We start from the raw sequence: 19,417 nt of genomic DNA, 5'->3' as shown, positions 1-19,417 counted from the left end.
ATGGAGACAAAGTTGATAGAAGAAGTACTTATGGATATTTGTGTAAGTATCTGAGAGGTCCTATTTCTTGGTGTTCCAAGAAGAAATCAGTTATTGCTTTGTCAACTTGTGAAGCTAAATACATTGCAGGTATTGTGGCTGCATGTCAAGCTGTTTGACTTCTGAATTTATTGCAGGATCTGAAGATCAAAGTAGACAAGCCTCTGAAGTTGATGATTGATAACAAGTCTGCAATCATTCTTGCCAAGAACCTAGTGCTGCATGGGAGAAGCAAGCATATTGAGACTAAATATCATTTTATGAGAAGCAACTGACATATGTTCTGACAAAAGCGAACGAGACTAATCAATTTCTCTACTTGAGGGATTAAATTGGTGTTGTTAGTTTTGATTAGTTTAATATGAATTAAGGGATAATGTTAAAAGTAATTCATATTAAGTAGCAGTAGTATTAGTTTTGTTAATCTTAACCTAGCTAGTTTAGGTTAACATTTTGCCTACGTGGATATATTGTTTGTGTATATAAACAAGTGTAGTTGTCAATAGTGACATGCGTAACTATTTAAGGTAATCATTTTGAAGACTAGTGGAAGTTTGTTATTTCAAGTCTCTCTTCTTCTATCTTCAGCTTGTTCATCTTGTGCACCAACAATAGTTATAAATATATTTATTTGACCTTTTATTTTTCAAAATAAATTTATAATTTTAATAAAACATATATTTATAAAAATAAGGACTAATGTATTTAAAATTTTCTATAATTTATAATTTTAAATGAAAAAAAAATGCGAATGTAGTTTTTAATTAAAGATAAAGAGCCTTATATTTTTTATAGTATAAATTTACATAAAATTTTGCTTCCACAAACTAAAATTTCTGACTTTATTGATTATAGGCCCCTGTTTAAATAAAAATATAGTATTTAGAGATAATGAAAAACAGTTATTTTCTATTAAAAGATAATCTAATAATAAAAAAATAGTATCTACCAAATGGAACTCAAATAACACTAACAAGTATGAAACGTACGTCATCCTAAAAGAACACATTAATTAGGTGTTGTTCATTAACACCTATCAGCAAACATAATAATTGGAAATATACAACTTACCAACATGACTTAACAATTTGTCAAAAAAAGTTGGATGGTTTGTAAACCATAATTAGTCAGATAAATATCCAAGTAAATTGCCACACAGAAAATCAAGAGACTTAGGGCCTGTTTGAATTGATTTTCAAAAACTGTATTTTAGTTCTCAAAAATTATAAAACTAAAAATTTGTTTGATAATACTTTTCTATCATAGAGTTTTCAAAATTAATTTTAGTATTCTGTTTTTAAAAACTAAAAAGTGAAAACATCTTTTAGATGTTTTTCTTTCCTATTTGGTGTTTCAAAAAATATTCTAATTTTTATTAATGGCATTACTGTAAATATGTTAAACTTTTTATTTTTTATTTTATTTTTGCAACTTTGTGAATTTTTTTAATACTGCATTATAATAACAATATTCTGTATTTTTCTAATTTTGTTTTAACATATTTGTGAGTTTTTTTACTGTATCATACGTTTTATCCATTTTTAATCTTAGAAAAAAATCCACTTTAATATAGAACTCTCTCAATTGATTATTTTTAATCAAAACTAAAATTTATAAAAATATATTTAAATTGGTAAAGTTTATCTTTTTTAATATAGTCCATATTTGATGACTCATGAAAACTATTATATCTTTTATTTGACATTATTTATTTAAAGTCTTAATTATATTTAAATTTTCTTTTAGATCCCTTAATTTTTATTGGTTCCATGTTGCTCTGTTATATTAAATACCAAATACTTTAGTACTTTAATTTTTATTTTGATATTCTATTTATTTTAAAAATAACTGTAGATTCTAAAATAAATTAAATAACATTGATCTGAATGTTATAAAAAAATTAAATTAATTATAAATAAATATATTATATATGAGTTTTGCTAAGATAGAGCCATTTAATTTTTAACGAGTATATCTATCTATCTATCTATCTATATATATATATATATATATATATATATATATATATATATATATATATATATATATATATATATATTCAAATGATTAATAAAATATTAAAATAGAAAATCATAAATATTTAGATTGTTTATTAACTTATCTTATCCGATTGATAAAATTATATATAGCTTTGATTTGTATTAGAGTTATTTTACTATAAAACTTAAAAGATTAGATTTTAAGATCTTTAAGATATTCATTTTTAAAAAAAATTAGAAACCAAAAACAATTTCTCCAAACAAGTTTTTAAGTTTTTAATTTTTAAAACGATTTTTAAAAACGGAACTAAGAAACAGATTTTATTCCCTTAATTTTTTTAAAAACAATTTTTTAAAATTGATTTATAAAATCATTTTTAAAAATAGAAAATCAAAACTCAATCAAACGAGCCCTTAGTCTTAAGGAAAAGTAAATTGAAAAGAACAAAAGTAAATTGTCCTTTAGTCATATAAAGAATAAAAATTAAAGTAAATTGCCACACAGAAAATCAAGAGACATTGAAAAGAACAAAAGTAAATTGAAAAGAACAAAAGTAAATTGTCCTTTAGTCATATAAAGAATAAAAATTAAGTCATGTTCTTTAGTGAGATGTGCCAATAAACATACAAAAAAGTCTAGCTCCATTATGAATAAAAAGTCTAGCTCCATACTCATCTTCGGTGTATATTATCTCCGCACATGACTATACATTTATACTTTAGATACTATCTACAATAATCATGGCACCCCCTCTGAACCTATGATAGTATGTTGGTCTGTAGTGTTCAATCAGGTAGTTTGCTTGTTTCCATAAAATTGGGTTAAAATAGTAACAAGCTAGTATAACTAATGAATAATGGTAGCAAGCTAGGATCATTACATTTAGTTGTTAAATTTGATCTCCCTATTTAATAAAATTAATTTTTATTTTGATAAAAGCATACATTTTTCTTTTTTATACATGCATGGGAGATTTTATAAATTTAATCGAACTACACAATTTATTTAATACTAATACAAATTGAAATTTTTAGATTTCTTTAATGTTCTGTTGAAAAGAATAACTAAGCTCTATATTTTTTAAAGTTGGGGATCTTTGAACTTCCACTTCTCTTCAAAATGATTACCGTAAATAGTTACACATATCACTATTGACAATCCATTGAAGAAGCCAACAAAATGGCTGGTATGTGATTTTTTTTTCTTTCTATTAAAACATTAGTTGACACCATTTTGAATGTTTAAAAATTTATTAACCATTATAAATTTGTAATGTAGGGCTCGAAGGAGTGGTGTCTGTTTTACTTAATCAAAAGAGGCACATCCTTACCACCAAGTCATGGGACTTTATTGGTCTAACACAATATGCTGAAAGAGAAAATTATGAAAGTGATATTATTGTGGGGGTTATTGTTACTGGAATTTGGCCGGAATCTTCTAGTTTCAATGATGAAGGTTTCGGTCCTCTACCGACCAAATGGAATGGCAGTTGTATTGCTTCAAATTTTTCTTGCAATAGGTATTTGACTTCCTTATGTTATTGTTGATAAAAAAAGCTTCCTTTATATCATCAGGAAATTAAACTTTAAACATCTTCATCTTCACCCACAAGCAATATCACAAATTGGTATTTCAATATGATTTATAGTACCTTATTATATAGAGATGAAACACAATCAAACAAATAAAAATATTAATATAAGTTAACATGTTTTTGTAGAAAAATCATTGGAGCCAAGTATTATTTATCTAGTTCTAATGAACCCTTGAGCCAAGTAGATTTTGAATCTCCAAGAGATTCAAAGGGACATGGAACTCATACATCATCAACCGCAGCCGGGAACCCAGTTATCATGGCAAGCATGCTAGGACTTGCACAAGGAACGACAAGAGGTGTAGTCCCGTCTGCACGCATTGCTGTATACAAAGTATGCTGGTCAACTGGGTGCTTTGATGAAAGTATTCTTGCCGCATTTGATGATGCAATTCTTGATGGGGTTGATATATTATCAGTATCACTTGGATATGATTCAGCAGACAACAATAATCATTATAAGGATGCAATTTCTATTGGAGCATTCCATGCAATGCGTGATGGAGTGCTTACGGTAGTGGCAGGAGGGAACTTAGGTCCACACCCTGCATCCTTACATAATCTTGCACCATGGACAATTATTATTAGTGCAAGCACGATAGATAGAAAATTTATCACCAAGGTCAAATTAGGAGACAATACAACATATGAGGTAAATTCATACACTATAGCATGACAATACAACATATGAGGTAAATAGATTTACCTCATATGTTGTATTGTCTCCTAATTTGACCTTGGTGATAAATTTTCTATCTATCGTGCTTGCACCAACAACAACCGTCCATCCAACCATGTACCATCTCTCTTTCTCTTTTCTTTTTTCTTTAAGTGGCCTACATAACCGTTATAATATTTGTTGACAAAATGTGAAAATAAATTTTACAATACATTTTCTTAATTATGAAAAAAAAAATTTAATGTGATAGTGATAGTGAATATGAGATAGAAGAATGTTATTTATGGTTGTGTGAATTAATTAAAATTTTCCACTTTAACATTTGTTGTTGTCAGTATTAGCTTTACAATTAAGGGCATAATGGTTCGTATCCTTTTGTACCTCCTTAGTCTTATGCTACATACGATGCTTTTGATTAAATGTTATTCACCATGTCAACAAAAACACCTAAAGAGAAGTTGTTATCAGTTTTTCATATTTATGTTTTTAATAGTTTAATTTAGTTGAAAAAAGTATAATTTTTTATCTTTATCATAAACCTATTGAATTAAAAATGCAGATTTATATTGTCATAACTGGACCTTATTTCGAAAATATAATGCGTCAATACATTGAATTGATACATCAAGCTGCTAATAGGTGGCTTAATTGTTACGGTAAATTCTTATTTACCCAACACAAAAATTTGAAGACTTTTTAACTTATTTTTTTTCCTACAATTTTAGACTCGGCAGTAGAGTTTGTTATCGACTATCACTCGAAGATTTTGAATGGATTTGTCGTAAAGCTGACCAGAAAAGAATCAAAAAGAATGGTGGGTCTCTTTACACTTTAATTTTTTCTATTGAAAAAGTACTCATCATTTTTTAAATATTTATAATATTGTTAACTATGAATTATTGTGATGCAGAACTTGAAGGAGTTGTGTGTCTTCTTGCCGATACAAAGAGATACTCTCTCGTTACTCGAGATGATGAGATTTCGTTGGCTTGGAAAGAGAATTTAAGTTACATATTTTATGTAATTTTAATTATGCACTTTTATATTATTATAGAATAAATAGTATACTTTTTGTTAAAGTAAAAATAAAATTAACAATATATTTATATCATTCTAGTTGTAAATGTTATTCGACTTCTAAATTAAAATGTTAGAACTCACAAAATTTAAATTAGTGAGTTAAATGTTAAATTTTTTATAAGCAAAACTAGTAAAATACACATGTTCCCGCACGGATAAATTTATTTTGGTATTGTAGAAATAATATATTGAGATATATCGGTAAAAAAACACATTTATTCTAAATGGAGAATGTATAATAAAAAATAATTATATGAAAAAATTTCAATTATAAATTTGTAATATGATTACAAAAAATATAATTTATTTTTGATAAGGGATATCAATTATCCAAAATAAAAAGAAACAAATAGTTGAAAATATAGCATCTATTTTAACCAATTGTTATAGTATTTCAAAAGTTAAAATTTCAAACATCAATCTTCAAAATAAACTCAATGATTTAGCTTGTAAAATGAAAAAAATAGTAGTATTAGATAACAATATATATGAGGTATTAAGAGAAGTGTGTGAAAACAGGAAAGTGCGTGCGTGCGCGCGCCAATTCCATTATGGCGGGTGGTGTATTTTAAAAATGGACGAAATATTTTCAGGATGGTTTGAAAGATAAAACTGTGTGTTTTATTTTTAGTTAATTTTATAGAATGTTTTTGTTTAATGTACTAATGGGTCGAATATCTTTTGTACTCCTTTAATATTTCTTCCATCTTATTTATAAAAAAAATATCTTCTATTATTTGTTGATAAACCTACTATTTTTCATTTCATTTAGGTTTGCTTCTAAATTGTGACTATTCAAGGTTTGACAATGAGTTATTTATAATGATAAAGTATTGGATCAAACATTGACACAAGTTCAACCATCAGGATATATAAGATAAAAGTACTCTAACTGAAATGTTTGGAAAATGTGTCTAGCCGGATGACAAATATGCAACATACTTTTTAATTTTCATGTCTCAACGCAACCACTTATTTCTTTCTCTCACTAGCTAAGTAGATCCCGAGCCATTTTTTTATTCATTCTAAATTATACATCATATAAGAATTCTTTTTTCCTCAACTTTATTTCTTTTATATTCAATTTTTCCTATATATTTTAAATTATCCATGTTTAAAAAAAACAATTCAAAGTCATAGAGAACTAAAAATATAATCGGTGCTTGCATTCTACATTCAGAGAAAACTAGGGTGAATTGACATTTAATTAGTGTGACTTCTTTAAGAATCAAAGGACACATCAATTCCTCTAAATAGTTTTGTCTAAAGTCTTATTATATATAATAAACTTATATTAGCATTTTTGTTTCAATAGAAAGAAAAAATTTCACACACCTGCCATTTTATTGGCTTCTTCTTTTGTAAGGTTGGCTACAAAACGGCTAAAACTCTTCTTGTAGTATTGAAGTATAGTTTTTGGCTCTTCACCGCTGAAATTCAAACATAAATATTGATATAATAAATAAAGTAATTATTAACATTTCTATACATTTTTTATTGACACGATATAACAATATTTTTTGTGACCAATTTGTGTCCTTTGTAGATAGTTTAGTCGTTACATAAATGCCTAAGATTAGGTAAAAGAAATGAAATATGTCTTGTAAACTTTAAAATTAATTATACAACCATGTCTAAAAGAAAAACTTTAAAAGAATAATGTAAAAAATTAAATTATATGTTAGAATTTAAGAAATCCATACAAGAGAACAATATTAATACAACACCCATCTAAGTGTGCTTCAAATAAATAAATTTAAATATGCAGAAATTCAAAATATTAAATCATTTTACTTGGAAATTAAAATTTCAATAGTAGATAAAAAAATAAATATAAATCCTTAGCTAAAAGGGTAAAATAAATAGCATATTTTAAGGTTATTCGTAGATATAATACATGGCAAGTCATAGAATATGACTTTAGTTTTTAAATTTGTACTTGAATTTAAAAATTCTTATACAAAAATATAATGTTGAATTCAATATAAATATATACCTTTTTGTAACTTGTTGAAGCAGATTTTTATACTGAAGCAATAAAAATGTTTCATTGTTTCTAGTATTGCCAGTATATATAATATAAGTCTGCATTATTGATAGGATATATTTGTTAAAAACAGAAAGATAGTAAATTCAATAAGGATAGGTTAGATATATTTACCTTTTCTTCGGAAAAATATGAATATGAATGATATTTCACTAGAAGTGAAATTAGAGAAACAATGAGAACAAAAATGATAATAGAAGACCTTCCCTTCATGATATACTTTAATGGATAGAAATAGAAGGAGGGTTTAGTATATGGAGGGGGAGAGGGTGAAATACATATATATAGAGGGGGAGAGGAAATGTTGCCATAGCTATCCTATTTTTTTAATATCTTTTTACTAAAATGTTCTTCCCGATTTTCTTATTTTTTTTTTCTCATTTTTTATTATTTGTTTAAGATTTATCTAAAATGTAATTGGTAAATATTATATATTTATAATATATTTATTTTTCATTATATATTTACCCATAACCAGTAATTTGTATGAAACATAAATTATTGATCAATATAATTTTTATTTAATATTTTTTTACTAAAGTAGTCTTCTCAATTTTTTTAATTTTTCTATACAAGATTTTATTATTTATTTTATATTTATCTAAAATGAATTTTTATAAAATTAGGACACCAAAGACATTATGTCACATTTATATATATATATATATATATATATATATATATTTATATATATATATATATATATATATATATATATATATATATATATATATATATATATATATATATATATATATATATATATATATATATATATATATATATATATATATATATATATATATATAGTCACATGTGAATAAGATACTAGTATGTGTCCATATATGGTCAAACACAATACATATTTTTTATTGAAAAAAGTTTAATTGTTATTCAAACAAAATATTGTTTATTTTAAAAATTAATATATAATTTTGAATCCTAATAGAATTTTGTTTGAAATTTGAATATACTAATCAATAATTATTTTTTATAAAATTTGTATTAACTTAATTTTTGTAAAATATTGCATTATAAATAATATTTAATTAATTCATAACAGAAAAATATAACAAATAATTAAATGAATAAAAGATAGTTTTAGAATATAAATGATTGCGTCTTAAATCCAATGGTTATTATGTTCCTGCAAATATGACTGCAACTGCCCATAATTTTAATTAATAAGCTTTGTTGGTGATATATTTTTTTAATCTTAATTAAAAAAAAAGTAGTTTACGTGACTCATATGACTTTTCCTTTATGCACTGCATTATTGTACGAGAAAGAGACTAACTTAAGGAAAAGTCAAGCTTTTGTTATTGTGTTTCTATATATAGAAAGGAATATTCAAACACAACACCCATCTCAGTGTGCTTCAAATAACCAAATTTAAATATGCAGAAATTTAAAATATTAAATAATTTACATGGAAATTAAAATTTCAATAGTAGATAAAAAAATAAATATAAATCCTTAGTTAAAAGGGTAAAATAAATAGGTTATTTGTAGATATAATACATGGCAAGTCATAGAAGATGACTTTAGTTTTTAAATTTGTTACACTTTAATTTAAAAATTTTGATACAAAAATATAATGTTGAACTCAATATAAATATATACCTTTTTGTATTGATGCAATAAAGATATTTCATTATTTCTAGTATTGCCAGTATATATAATATAAGTCTGTATTATTGATAGGATATATTTGTTAAAAACAGAAAGATAGAAGCCATATAAATTACATATAAAGGATAAGTTAGGTATATTTACCTTTTCTTCGGAAAAAGATGAACGATATTTCACTAGAAGTGAAATAAGACAAACAATAAGAATGAAAATGATAATAGAAGACCTGCCCTTCATGATAAAATTTAATGTAAGGAATTAGAAGGAGGGTTTAGTATATGGAGGAGGAGAGGGAATGAGAAGAACGGTTTAGTATATGGAAGGGGAGAGGGTGAAATGCAATATATATATATAGGGTGAGAGGAAATGTTGTCATAGGTAATTCTAAGCATAGTTCTAAAAAAATAAATATAAATCCTTAGCTAAAAGGGTAAAATAAAGATCATATTTTAAGGTTACTTGTAGGTATAATACATGGCAAGTCATAGAAGATGATTTTAGTTTTTAAATATGTTACACTTGAATCTAAAAATTCTGATACAAAAATATAATCTTTTCATCTAAGAATTCAATATAAATATATATCTTTTTGTAACTTGTTGAAGCAGATTTTTGTAGTGAAGCAATAAAGATGTTTCATTGTTTCTAGTATTGCCCGTATATATAATATAAGTTTGCATTATGGATAAAATATATTTGTGAAAAACAGAAAGATAGAAGCCATATAAATTTAATAAGGATAAGTTAGGTATATATATTTTCTTCGTCGAGTGATATTTCACTAAAAGTGAAATAATACAAACAATGAGAACCAAAATGCCAAAAGAATACCGGTCTTTCATGATAGAATTAAGGTAACATAAAATTCTTTTTATACAACTTTATCTTTCATACATAATACCATAATGAAAGTGTTGTATTATTAAGCGCTAAGTAATGTCGTCAATAGAAATTAAAAATATATTATTTTCTTTTTAACTAAAGAATCATGATTTATTCATTACCAATATCAAATAGTACTAAGTTTAGAATTACAATTAACATCTAACTTATACTTTTCTCTTTATACTTATTGTGTAAGGCTCTAATAAAATCCCATCGAGTCTTACATCACAATATTTATGAATATTTTAAAAAAATGAGTAATTTTTTCAGCACAGAAGATTTATTTGAATAGTAGTCGATTATAGACTTTGGTGCCAAGTTGTGAAGATTGTAGGAAAAAAAATTCACTGCACATCAGGTCACAAAAACAAAGATAAATGTCTAAATTGAATAAAGTTTCTTTTATAAGTAAATTCAATAAGAATGAGTATTAAGGCTACTCAATCTTGAGTATAAAGGAAATCAAAGTGAAATACACTAGACAAAACAACTATGAAACAAAATAGGGTTCCAAATTAGATTCCCATTCTCCCACAAGTATGTCATAGAATACTTAAACGTATCTTGGTATCCCTCCGAATAAATCTGTTTAATACACATAACAATGTCCATGTTATCTAAGAGCTTGCCCATAAAAAAATGGAAATCCGACAAAACCACAAAACCTAATAGACAAAAGGGCAACATGCGGGAAGGGAAAGAAGTCTCTTCGAAATCAAAAAGAAAACCCAACAAAGCATATACTTTTTCCCATACCTTCAAGATTATTCTGCAGGTTAAGAATAAATGTGATTCGTCTTCATAGTCATTGAAGTAGATAGGGCAGACTAAGTTATGTGCTCCATGAATAATGTCCTTCTTTTCCAATTTAAAGTTTCGTTGGAATCCGGTCATATCAACCTCGACAAACAAGCCAAAACTGTAAGGGTGTTCTGAAGCTCTTAACCACTAACATTGAGAGTTAGGGTGAAGCTGATGGAAGGAAATGAGGATGAGACTTCATGCTCTTAACCCTGGCCTGGGTGAGCTTATGATAAAGAAAGTGTGGGGATCCAGAATGAGGGACCCTATTCCACTTGACTGACTCCATACAAAATCTTGGGTGTTTATTCAAGAGCATCAGCACGTAGTGCGAGCATAATGAAAGACTCACGGAATAACAGGGGATTGATTGCTAATCCCTTCTATCTGTCAATTGCCTCTTCACTTAGGAGGACTTATCAAGTAACATGCCTCACTTGGAGGTCTTTAGCACAAATGTAAACAATCACAATCATTGCCTCTTAAGGAGGACTTCAGTCAAATGCCTGCCAAAAAGGCGACAGGACTTCCAGACTACATGGAGTAAAAGAGTGGTTACCTAAGTGGTATATCAACCACAAACCAAAGCAAAGCTCAAGCAAGAGCTAAAAGCGACTAATGTACCTGTACAAAAGCCAAATAGTTAATAATGCATTCAGAAAACCAAACAGACAACGGTGGAATCATCCAACAATTATACACAATGTAAATCATATGTGAAAGCACTCAAGTGAGTTCATCACATCAATGGAACTACAACACAACAAGAGTTAGTGATCAAAGCAAATGGCATCTCAAGTAATGAGACCAAACCAACCATTAGTGCTAAATACCTGAAACACAAAACACAATTGGTGAGTACAAACCACTAGTACAAAGACTAGGGCCAAAGGCAAGTCAAATGACCAAAACAGAAGTCAATATTTCACATGAAGCACATTCAATCAGACAAGAAAGAGTCCTCAAAAGGACCAAAACCAATTCATAAGGCAAATGCATCAAATGATCAATGTAAAGCAAAGGCAAGCAAAGGTGCACAAAATGGACAATCAAATTAGAAAATCCAAATCAAAACAAAAAAGCATCCAATGATCATGAGATTTTTTATGTAAGCTTATCATGTTAAGAATGAACATCATGCAAAAAATTAAGTCCATAAGAGCTCAAATGATATACAAATGAAAATGCATAAATGCAATATCAAATATGTGACACAAATTGTCACACCATATGTTCATGTGTCCAAAACAGTGATGGCATATGATAAAAATCTCAAACCAAAGCTCAAACATCAAATCACATGTTAGGATCAAGCATGTCAAATTTCAAGTCCATTGGATAAACCATGAGCATTTCACAAACAAATGAGTGCAACATAGCAATATGGCATCATGTTCAATCAACAATTCCCAATTAAAAATCCAGCATCCAACAATTCATGAAATTAATGCTAAAAAATACTAGACATCAAAACAAGAATGTGAAAAACAGTTCGAATCAATTTGGACATGTCTTCTATATTTTATGATTTTTAGAAGTTGAATGAACAAAATGAAATAAAATGAAAATCATGTGGAAAATGAAATGTGAATGAAAATCAGAAAGTGCATAAGGCCAGGTTCGAACTCATGCTAGCCAGGTTAAAAAGCGCTCAAGTGAGAAATCAGAAAACATGCGCCAGTGAAGAATCGAACTCATTTTTTGACGGTTCAAGGCGCGCTCAATTGGAATTTTAAAACAAAATGCTCAAGCGAAGGTTCGAACCCGCGTGTGGACGGTCATAAAGCGAAAGAAACGCTACGTTTAAGACAGAAACCCTAGGCCAAAACAAGAAGGTGGCACACGGTGGTTTCACCGTCTTCTCCGACCGTGTACACGACGGAGCAACAAGAATTTTTTCCAGAATTTTGCAAACCATACACCGTTAGAACCGTCTTGCAACGTAGATCACAAATATCATATCAAATCAACCTAAAACCTCATGAATCAAGCAGATCAAAGGAAAACATTTTGAACAACCAAACTTTAAATCATCATATCTTGATCAATATCCATCCATTTCAAAATCTAATTATATCAACATCATCAGCACAACAGGATCTATCTAATCATGGCAAGAAATTGAAGAAAAGAGATGACGAATTTTTCACCTACTTGAGATGCAGTTCTTCAAATTCACGTGTTCAAGCCTCCAAAACGTCCAGATCTTCTTCCTCAATCCTCTAATGAAGCTTTATGCACAAAGAAGCAATTGAAAATCCTCAAATCAAGCTCAATTTCAGAACTCCATCTTCATGTTCAAGCTTTGGATCTGCACGATTCTGGACTGAATTGGTCAAAGTAATGGTTGATTCTTGCTCAAAACTACACAAGGATCATGAATCTACAAATAAACTTGGTGTTCGTGTGAAGAATTTTGAGATTCGATGAGAGAGAAAATTGGGAGGGAAATGAAATTTTTGATCCAAATTCTGTTATTCTTTCCATTTATGATTAAGGTTTGGCTTATATATGATGTGTTAATGATGCTGTAATCAAGATTAGGCAATGGTTAATTGAAAATTAGAGAGATGTGAGGTGTTTTGCAAATTGGCAAGTGTGAGGTAGCATGAGCAATGTGCACGTGAACAGTGCCATGCAAGGTGCAAATCCAATTAAAATCATTCAATAAACAACATTGGATTGGTATTAGGCTTGTATGATCCACCAAATTCAAATTATCAAATTTCCCTCCAAAATGCACTTGTATGGACACTTGATCATGTGAGCTTCTTTCATGTAAGGCAATGATTCATTTTGGAATCTCTTGGTCACAAGGAGCATTTTGCAAAAAGAGTGGTTCAATTTGGAGTTTGGAATCAAAAGTTGTGGCATTTTGAACTTCCATGTATACTATGTGATCATTTAGCCATAACTTCTCAACCATTCATCAGATGATCATGATATAGGACTTTTTTAAAAGAGGAGAGAAAGATCTTCAACTTTCATGTTCACCAAAAATCCATTTGAAGCTTCTTTGATTTTGGAAAGTCAAGTTGAATGTGAACCAAAAACTTGCCATTTTTGGAAACTTGAAATTACATGTCACTTTCCATTTTTGGAAACTTTTGCTTTGACTTCAAAATCTTCAAGATAGATGTTTGACATGATGAATAGGCCTTGTATGAAAATGATTAGGATGAAGAAATTCCATTCCTCAACTCATAGCCCTCAATTGACTGCACATTTGACTTTATGGTCCTCAGATGACCTGAATATGCCTTGATGAACTTGGGCCTCTACCACCTGGTAAATTTGCTTCAAAATGAAACCCTAGCTCATATAAGCTCTTTAGAATGATCAAATGGTCCTCATCTCAAGGAAATGCCTCATCTTGTACACATAGGATCCACTTGATATGCTTGACCTGTTGACTGCTTAAGCTGCAAGTAACACAGGTTAATGACATATTTTTGTGCATTTTAGTTAGCAAACAAATGAGAAAAACAATGATATACAATGCAAACATGCTTGGTGATCAAGAATCACTCACAAAGAGATCCCAACCACAAGGGAAGGAAGTCAAAATGCTCAATGATCCTTGAGGCTTATGCAATGCAATGTTATGATGCCATGAGGGATCTTAGGGTCAAAAATTTGGGTCTTACACTAGCCTTAGGATATTGAGATATCATAGGTCCATGACATGAATGCATAAATAAGGGGAATAAGATGAAGAGGGAGGGGACATGGATCAAACTCAAATTGGACAAAGAAGGACTTTTACTAAGTTAAGATCATTCATTCATTTTGGAAGATGGAATGTACATTCCATCGATCCTCTAAATCCAATGATCTTAACCTAACAAAGTCAGATCAACCTTGACCAAGGCCCAACAACACAAGTCAAACTTACAAAGTCAATTAAAATGGTTCTACACAATTAATTTGGCATTTAAACAATTAAAAATATTAAAAATAATGCATTAAATTAAATATGGTTGGTCAATTTCCTAAAAGCTAATCAAAACACCAAAGAAATGGCCATCAGATTTATCATAGGTCAAACAAATTCAAAGGACCTTGGATAAAAAATTTCAGAATTTTTGGAAAGTTAAAAGTATTTTTAAACAATTAAAAATATTCACAAAATCAATTAAATCATGAAAAATATTAATAATGAACCAAAAAATAATTTTAATTCAAAAATGAAAGAGGATTTTATTTAAAATATTTTGGTGAAACTCTCATATTTTTTGGATCAATATTAAAATTAATATGAATTAATGAAAATTAAAGAAATAAAAATAAAAATCAGATAATCAAAAAAACATGGACCACTTGATCTGCCTCATTAATTGAGGTGGAAGATCAAGTGGTGGAGAAAGTGAGTTCCGTGGTACGCTAGAGTCAAATGTCCATACGCCTGGTAATCACAATGTACGCTCCTGATTAAAACATTTCAAACTCATTTAATGGCTCCGAACACTTCCAGCGCATCGCCGGAGCCAAAGGCCGGTCATCTTCTCTGATGACCCTGGCCGGACTGGTTCAATCATCACCACATCATAAATGAAAAAAGAGTAGATGATCTTAAAGATAAAATGGCGTAAATCAAGAATATCACCTCAATTTTAACTAACTCCAAATATATATAGAGATGCGTGGAGTTGAATTTTGAGGTGTATCAACTGAGTTGCTTCGATTTGACCTCAAAGCAACTCAATCTTCTTGCCTACATTAGTAGGACTTCAGACAACCAAAGATTCAAGAGAATTGATGAGAAATGAGAGAGAATCTAAGAGAAGAAAAATCTGGAAAAATACCTTCAATGCTGTGCAGAAATGGATCTCTCTTGCTTCAATTAGTGCTTGATCTTGCTTATGGAGCTTGTGGAAGTGGCTTAAGAGTAATTCAAAGCTTTGGATCCTGGAGTTTTTGAATCTCCAAACAGTGAGATTCAAACTCAAATTTCAGTTGAAATTTCTCAGGTTTTCCTTTGAATTGAGAGGGTTTGGAAGATTGGGCGCAAAGATGGCGCGCAAGGTCCTTTGAATTGAGGCATTGGACGTCTATTGATAGCAATGAGTAGTGTTATTTGCATACTTGAAAATTCTCCAAATTTGGTAATGCAATGCACATGCTTGCATGGGCGTGTGCAGGCCCATGAAGCAATCCATTTAGGTCCACAATCAACAGAAATAAGGTCTGCATGAGGCTTGAATGGCAAGGCAAAGTTGTTTGAACATTGGAAGCATGAATCTTGCCAACTGATACAAGCCTGTTTAAGCCATGCGCAACCCTATCAAAATTTTTCCAAAATAAATGAATTAGGACTCTTTGGAAACCTTAGATCAAGAGGAACAACTTGAGGTGGAAGTTTGGAACTTTTAACATGTCAAAATATTTTCTAAGTGTCAAGCCACATATTCAATTATTCCACCTTGCTTAACTTCTTATGTGAGCTCCAAATGATAAAAGTGTTTTCATAAAAGTTGTAGGTCTTTCAAAAACCATAAAAATGGTTACCAATTTGACATCATTTGGATTTAGGATGAGTGATTTATGCATTTTTGAAGTTGAGGAAAATCACTTGTTCAATGGAATTGGTCCAAAATGACATATAATGTATCCTCATATCACATGCTCATAAATGTTGATTTAGCTCTCACTCCAAACATAAAAGTTAAAGTAGACATATTTAATTTGATTGTGAAACTTGGAAATATTTCATATCATAAAAATTGAGCAAGTTATTGTCTTGGAAAGTTGACTTTCAAATTAGGGTTTAGACAAAATGACCTATAGTATTTCAACATAGAAAATGATTTTACAAGCAAAATTAGCCCTAGACCTAAACATGAAAGTTATTTGGAATGCCATTTAGAATAAAGTTTCTCTTGGAATCATTTTCATATGATGAAAATTATAGGAGATAGGATCTAGGGAGACCCAGTTTAGATCAGATGTTTTTATCTGACCAACCACCATCAACCATCTTGCTAACTTGCAATTCTCTTAACTTTTTTGGCTAATGGTAGATCATATATGCATAAGATGATGAATTTTTAAGTGTCCCTTGAGAAATTTGATCAATTGGTGAGGAAACATGTTGAAGAAGTTACTCAAGATACCCAGATGAACTAGGGTTTCCAAGGCAAACCAACTCCAAACTCTTGAAGAATGCTTGATCAAAATAACATGTAGAGATCATGGGGACTCTTATATGATGCCTAGAACCATTGTGGATCATTCCTTGGTTGAGCTCTTGGCAATGAGGGTCTTAAACCCTATATGTGAACTTGATAGATCAATGGTGATCATGCCATACCTACAAAAGAGTTAGGCAAATGCAAAGACATATTTTTAGTATTTTGGTTAGTAAAGATGATAATATAAAAGTATGATACAATCACATGGTGCTTGGTGATATCTCCCAAAACAAACCCAATGAAAAAGGGGTAAGGAGGATGCCAGGGTATGATCCCAAGGCTAATGCATATAATGAGATTGCATGAGGGATCTTAGGGTCAAAATTGGGGTCTTACACCATGTTAGTAGAATCTGAACCAGTTAGTGTTGAAGAAGCGCTCAAGAAGAAGGTATGGTTGAAGGCCATGAAAGAAGAACTTGAAGCTATAGAAAGAAACAAGACTTGGGAGTTGACTAAGCTTCCAAAGGACAAGAAAGCCATCAACGCCAGATGGGTTTTCAAGGTGAGCTAAAGCCAGATGAATCAATTGGAAAACATAAAGCAAGGTTAGTGGCAAAAGGTTTTCTATAGAAACTTGAGTTAGACTACTTTGAGGTGTTTTCTCCTGTAGCGAGACATGAGACAAGTGGACTGGTGATTGCGATAGTTGCTAACAAAAATTTGCCTCTGATGAATTTAGATGTGAAATCTATGTTTCTGAATGGTCCATTGCAAGAAGAAGTATACATGTCACAACCTCTTGGATTTGTGAAAAAGAATCAGAAAGGGCTGGTGTACATGTTACATAAAATGTTGTATGGACTGAAACAAGCTCCTAGAACCTGGAATCTGAAAATTGATTCATTTTTCAAGCTCCAATGATTCAGAAAGTGTGAGATGGAATATGGCATTTATATTTAGCATACTTCTGAAGGCAATATGATTTTGGTGTGTCTCTATGTTGATGATATATTGCTGACAAGAAGCTGTTCAAAAGAGATAATGAAGTTAAGGAAGGTGTTGATTTTGGTGTGTCCTATTTCTTGGTGTTCCAAGAAGAAATCAGTTATTGCTTTGTCAACTTGTGAAGCTGAATACATTGCAGGTATTGTGGCTGCATGTCAAGCTGTTTGACTTCTGAATTTATTGCAGGATCTGAAGATCAAAGTAGACAAGCCTCTGAAGTTGATGATTGATAACAAGTCTGCAATCATTCTTGCCAAGAACCTAGTGCTGCATGGGAGAAGCAAGCATATTGAGACTAAATATCATTTTATGAGAAGCAACTGACATATGTTCTGACAAAAGCGAACGAGACTAATCAATTTCTCTACTTGAGGGATTAATTGGTGTTGTTAGTTTTGATTAGTTTAATATGAATTAAGGGATAATGTTAAAAGTAATTCATATTAAGTAGCAGTAGTATTAGTTTTGTTAATCTTAACCTAGCTAGTTTAGGTTAACATTTTGCCTACGTGGATATATTGTTTGTGTATATAAACAAGTGTAGTTGTCAATAGTGACATGCGTAACTATTTACGGTAATCATTTTGAAGACTAGTGGAAGTTTGTTATTTCAAGTCTCTCTTCTTCTATCTTTAGCTTGTTCATCTTGTGCACCAACAATAGTTATAGATATATTTATTTGACCTTTTATTTTCAAAATAAATTTATAATTTTAATAAAACATATATTTATAAAAATAAGGACTAATGTATTTAAAATTTTCTATAATTTATAATTTTAAATGAAAAAAAAATGCGAATGTAGTTTTTAATTAAAGATAAAGAGCCTTATTTTTTATATTATAAATTTACATAAAATTTTGCTTCCACAAACTAAAATTTCTGACTTTATTGATTATAGGCCCCTGTTTAAATAAAAATATAGTATTTAGAGATAATGAAAAACAGTTATTTTCTATTAAAAGATAATCTAATAATAAAAAAATAGTATCTACCAAATGGAACTCAAATAACACTAACAAGTATGAAACGTACGTCATCCTAGAAGAACACATTAATTAGGTGTTGTTCATTAACACCTATCAGCAAACATAATAATTGGAAATATACAACTTACCAACATGACTTAACAATTTGTCAAAAAAAGTTGGATGGTTTGTAAACCATAATTAGTCAGATAAATATCCAAGTAAATTGCCACACAGAAAATCAAGAGACTTAGGGCCTGTTTGAATTGATTTTCAAAAACTGTATTTTAGTTCTAAAAACTAAAAATTTGTTTGATAATACTTTTCTATCATAGAGTTTTCAAAATTAATTTAGTATTCTGTTTTAAAAACTAAAAAGTGAAAATATCTTTTAGATGTTTTCTTTCCTATTTGGTGTTTCAAAAAATATTCTAATTTTATTAATGGCATTACTGTAAATATGTTAAACTTTTTATTTTTTATTTTATTTTTGCAAGTTTGTGAATTTTTTTAATACTGCATTACAATAACAATATTCTGTGTTTTTCTAATTT

General features: G+C 29.4%; 1 protein-coding gene across 1 annotated transcript; it reads left to right on the top strand.

The window, feature by feature from the left end:
- Positions 1–3,219: 3,219 nt before the first annotated feature.
- LOC127114278 (cucumisin) lies at positions 3,220–5,319 on the top strand. Its single transcript, XM_051046579.1, has 6 exons — positions 3,220–3,226; positions 3,319–3,559; positions 3,761–4,286; positions 4,873–4,969; positions 5,039–5,127; positions 5,224–5,319. The coding sequence occupies exons 1-6, from the start codon at positions 3,220–3,222 to the stop codon at positions 5,317–5,319; spliced, it is 1,056 nt and encodes a 351-aa protein (XP_050902536.1).
- Positions 5,320–19,417: the final 14,098 nt, after the last annotated feature.

The sequence above is a fragment of the Lathyrus oleraceus genome, unplaced genomic scaffold, assembly GCF_024323335.1.
Source record: "Lathyrus oleraceus cultivar Zhongwan6 unplaced genomic scaffold, CAAS_Psat_ZW6_1.0 chrUn0489, whole genome shotgun sequence".
In the NCBI taxonomy this organism is placed as follows: Eukaryota; Viridiplantae; Streptophyta; class Magnoliopsida; order Fabales; family Fabaceae; genus Lathyrus; species Lathyrus oleraceus.
This window is presented reverse-complemented; position numbering and strand designations above follow the sequence as displayed.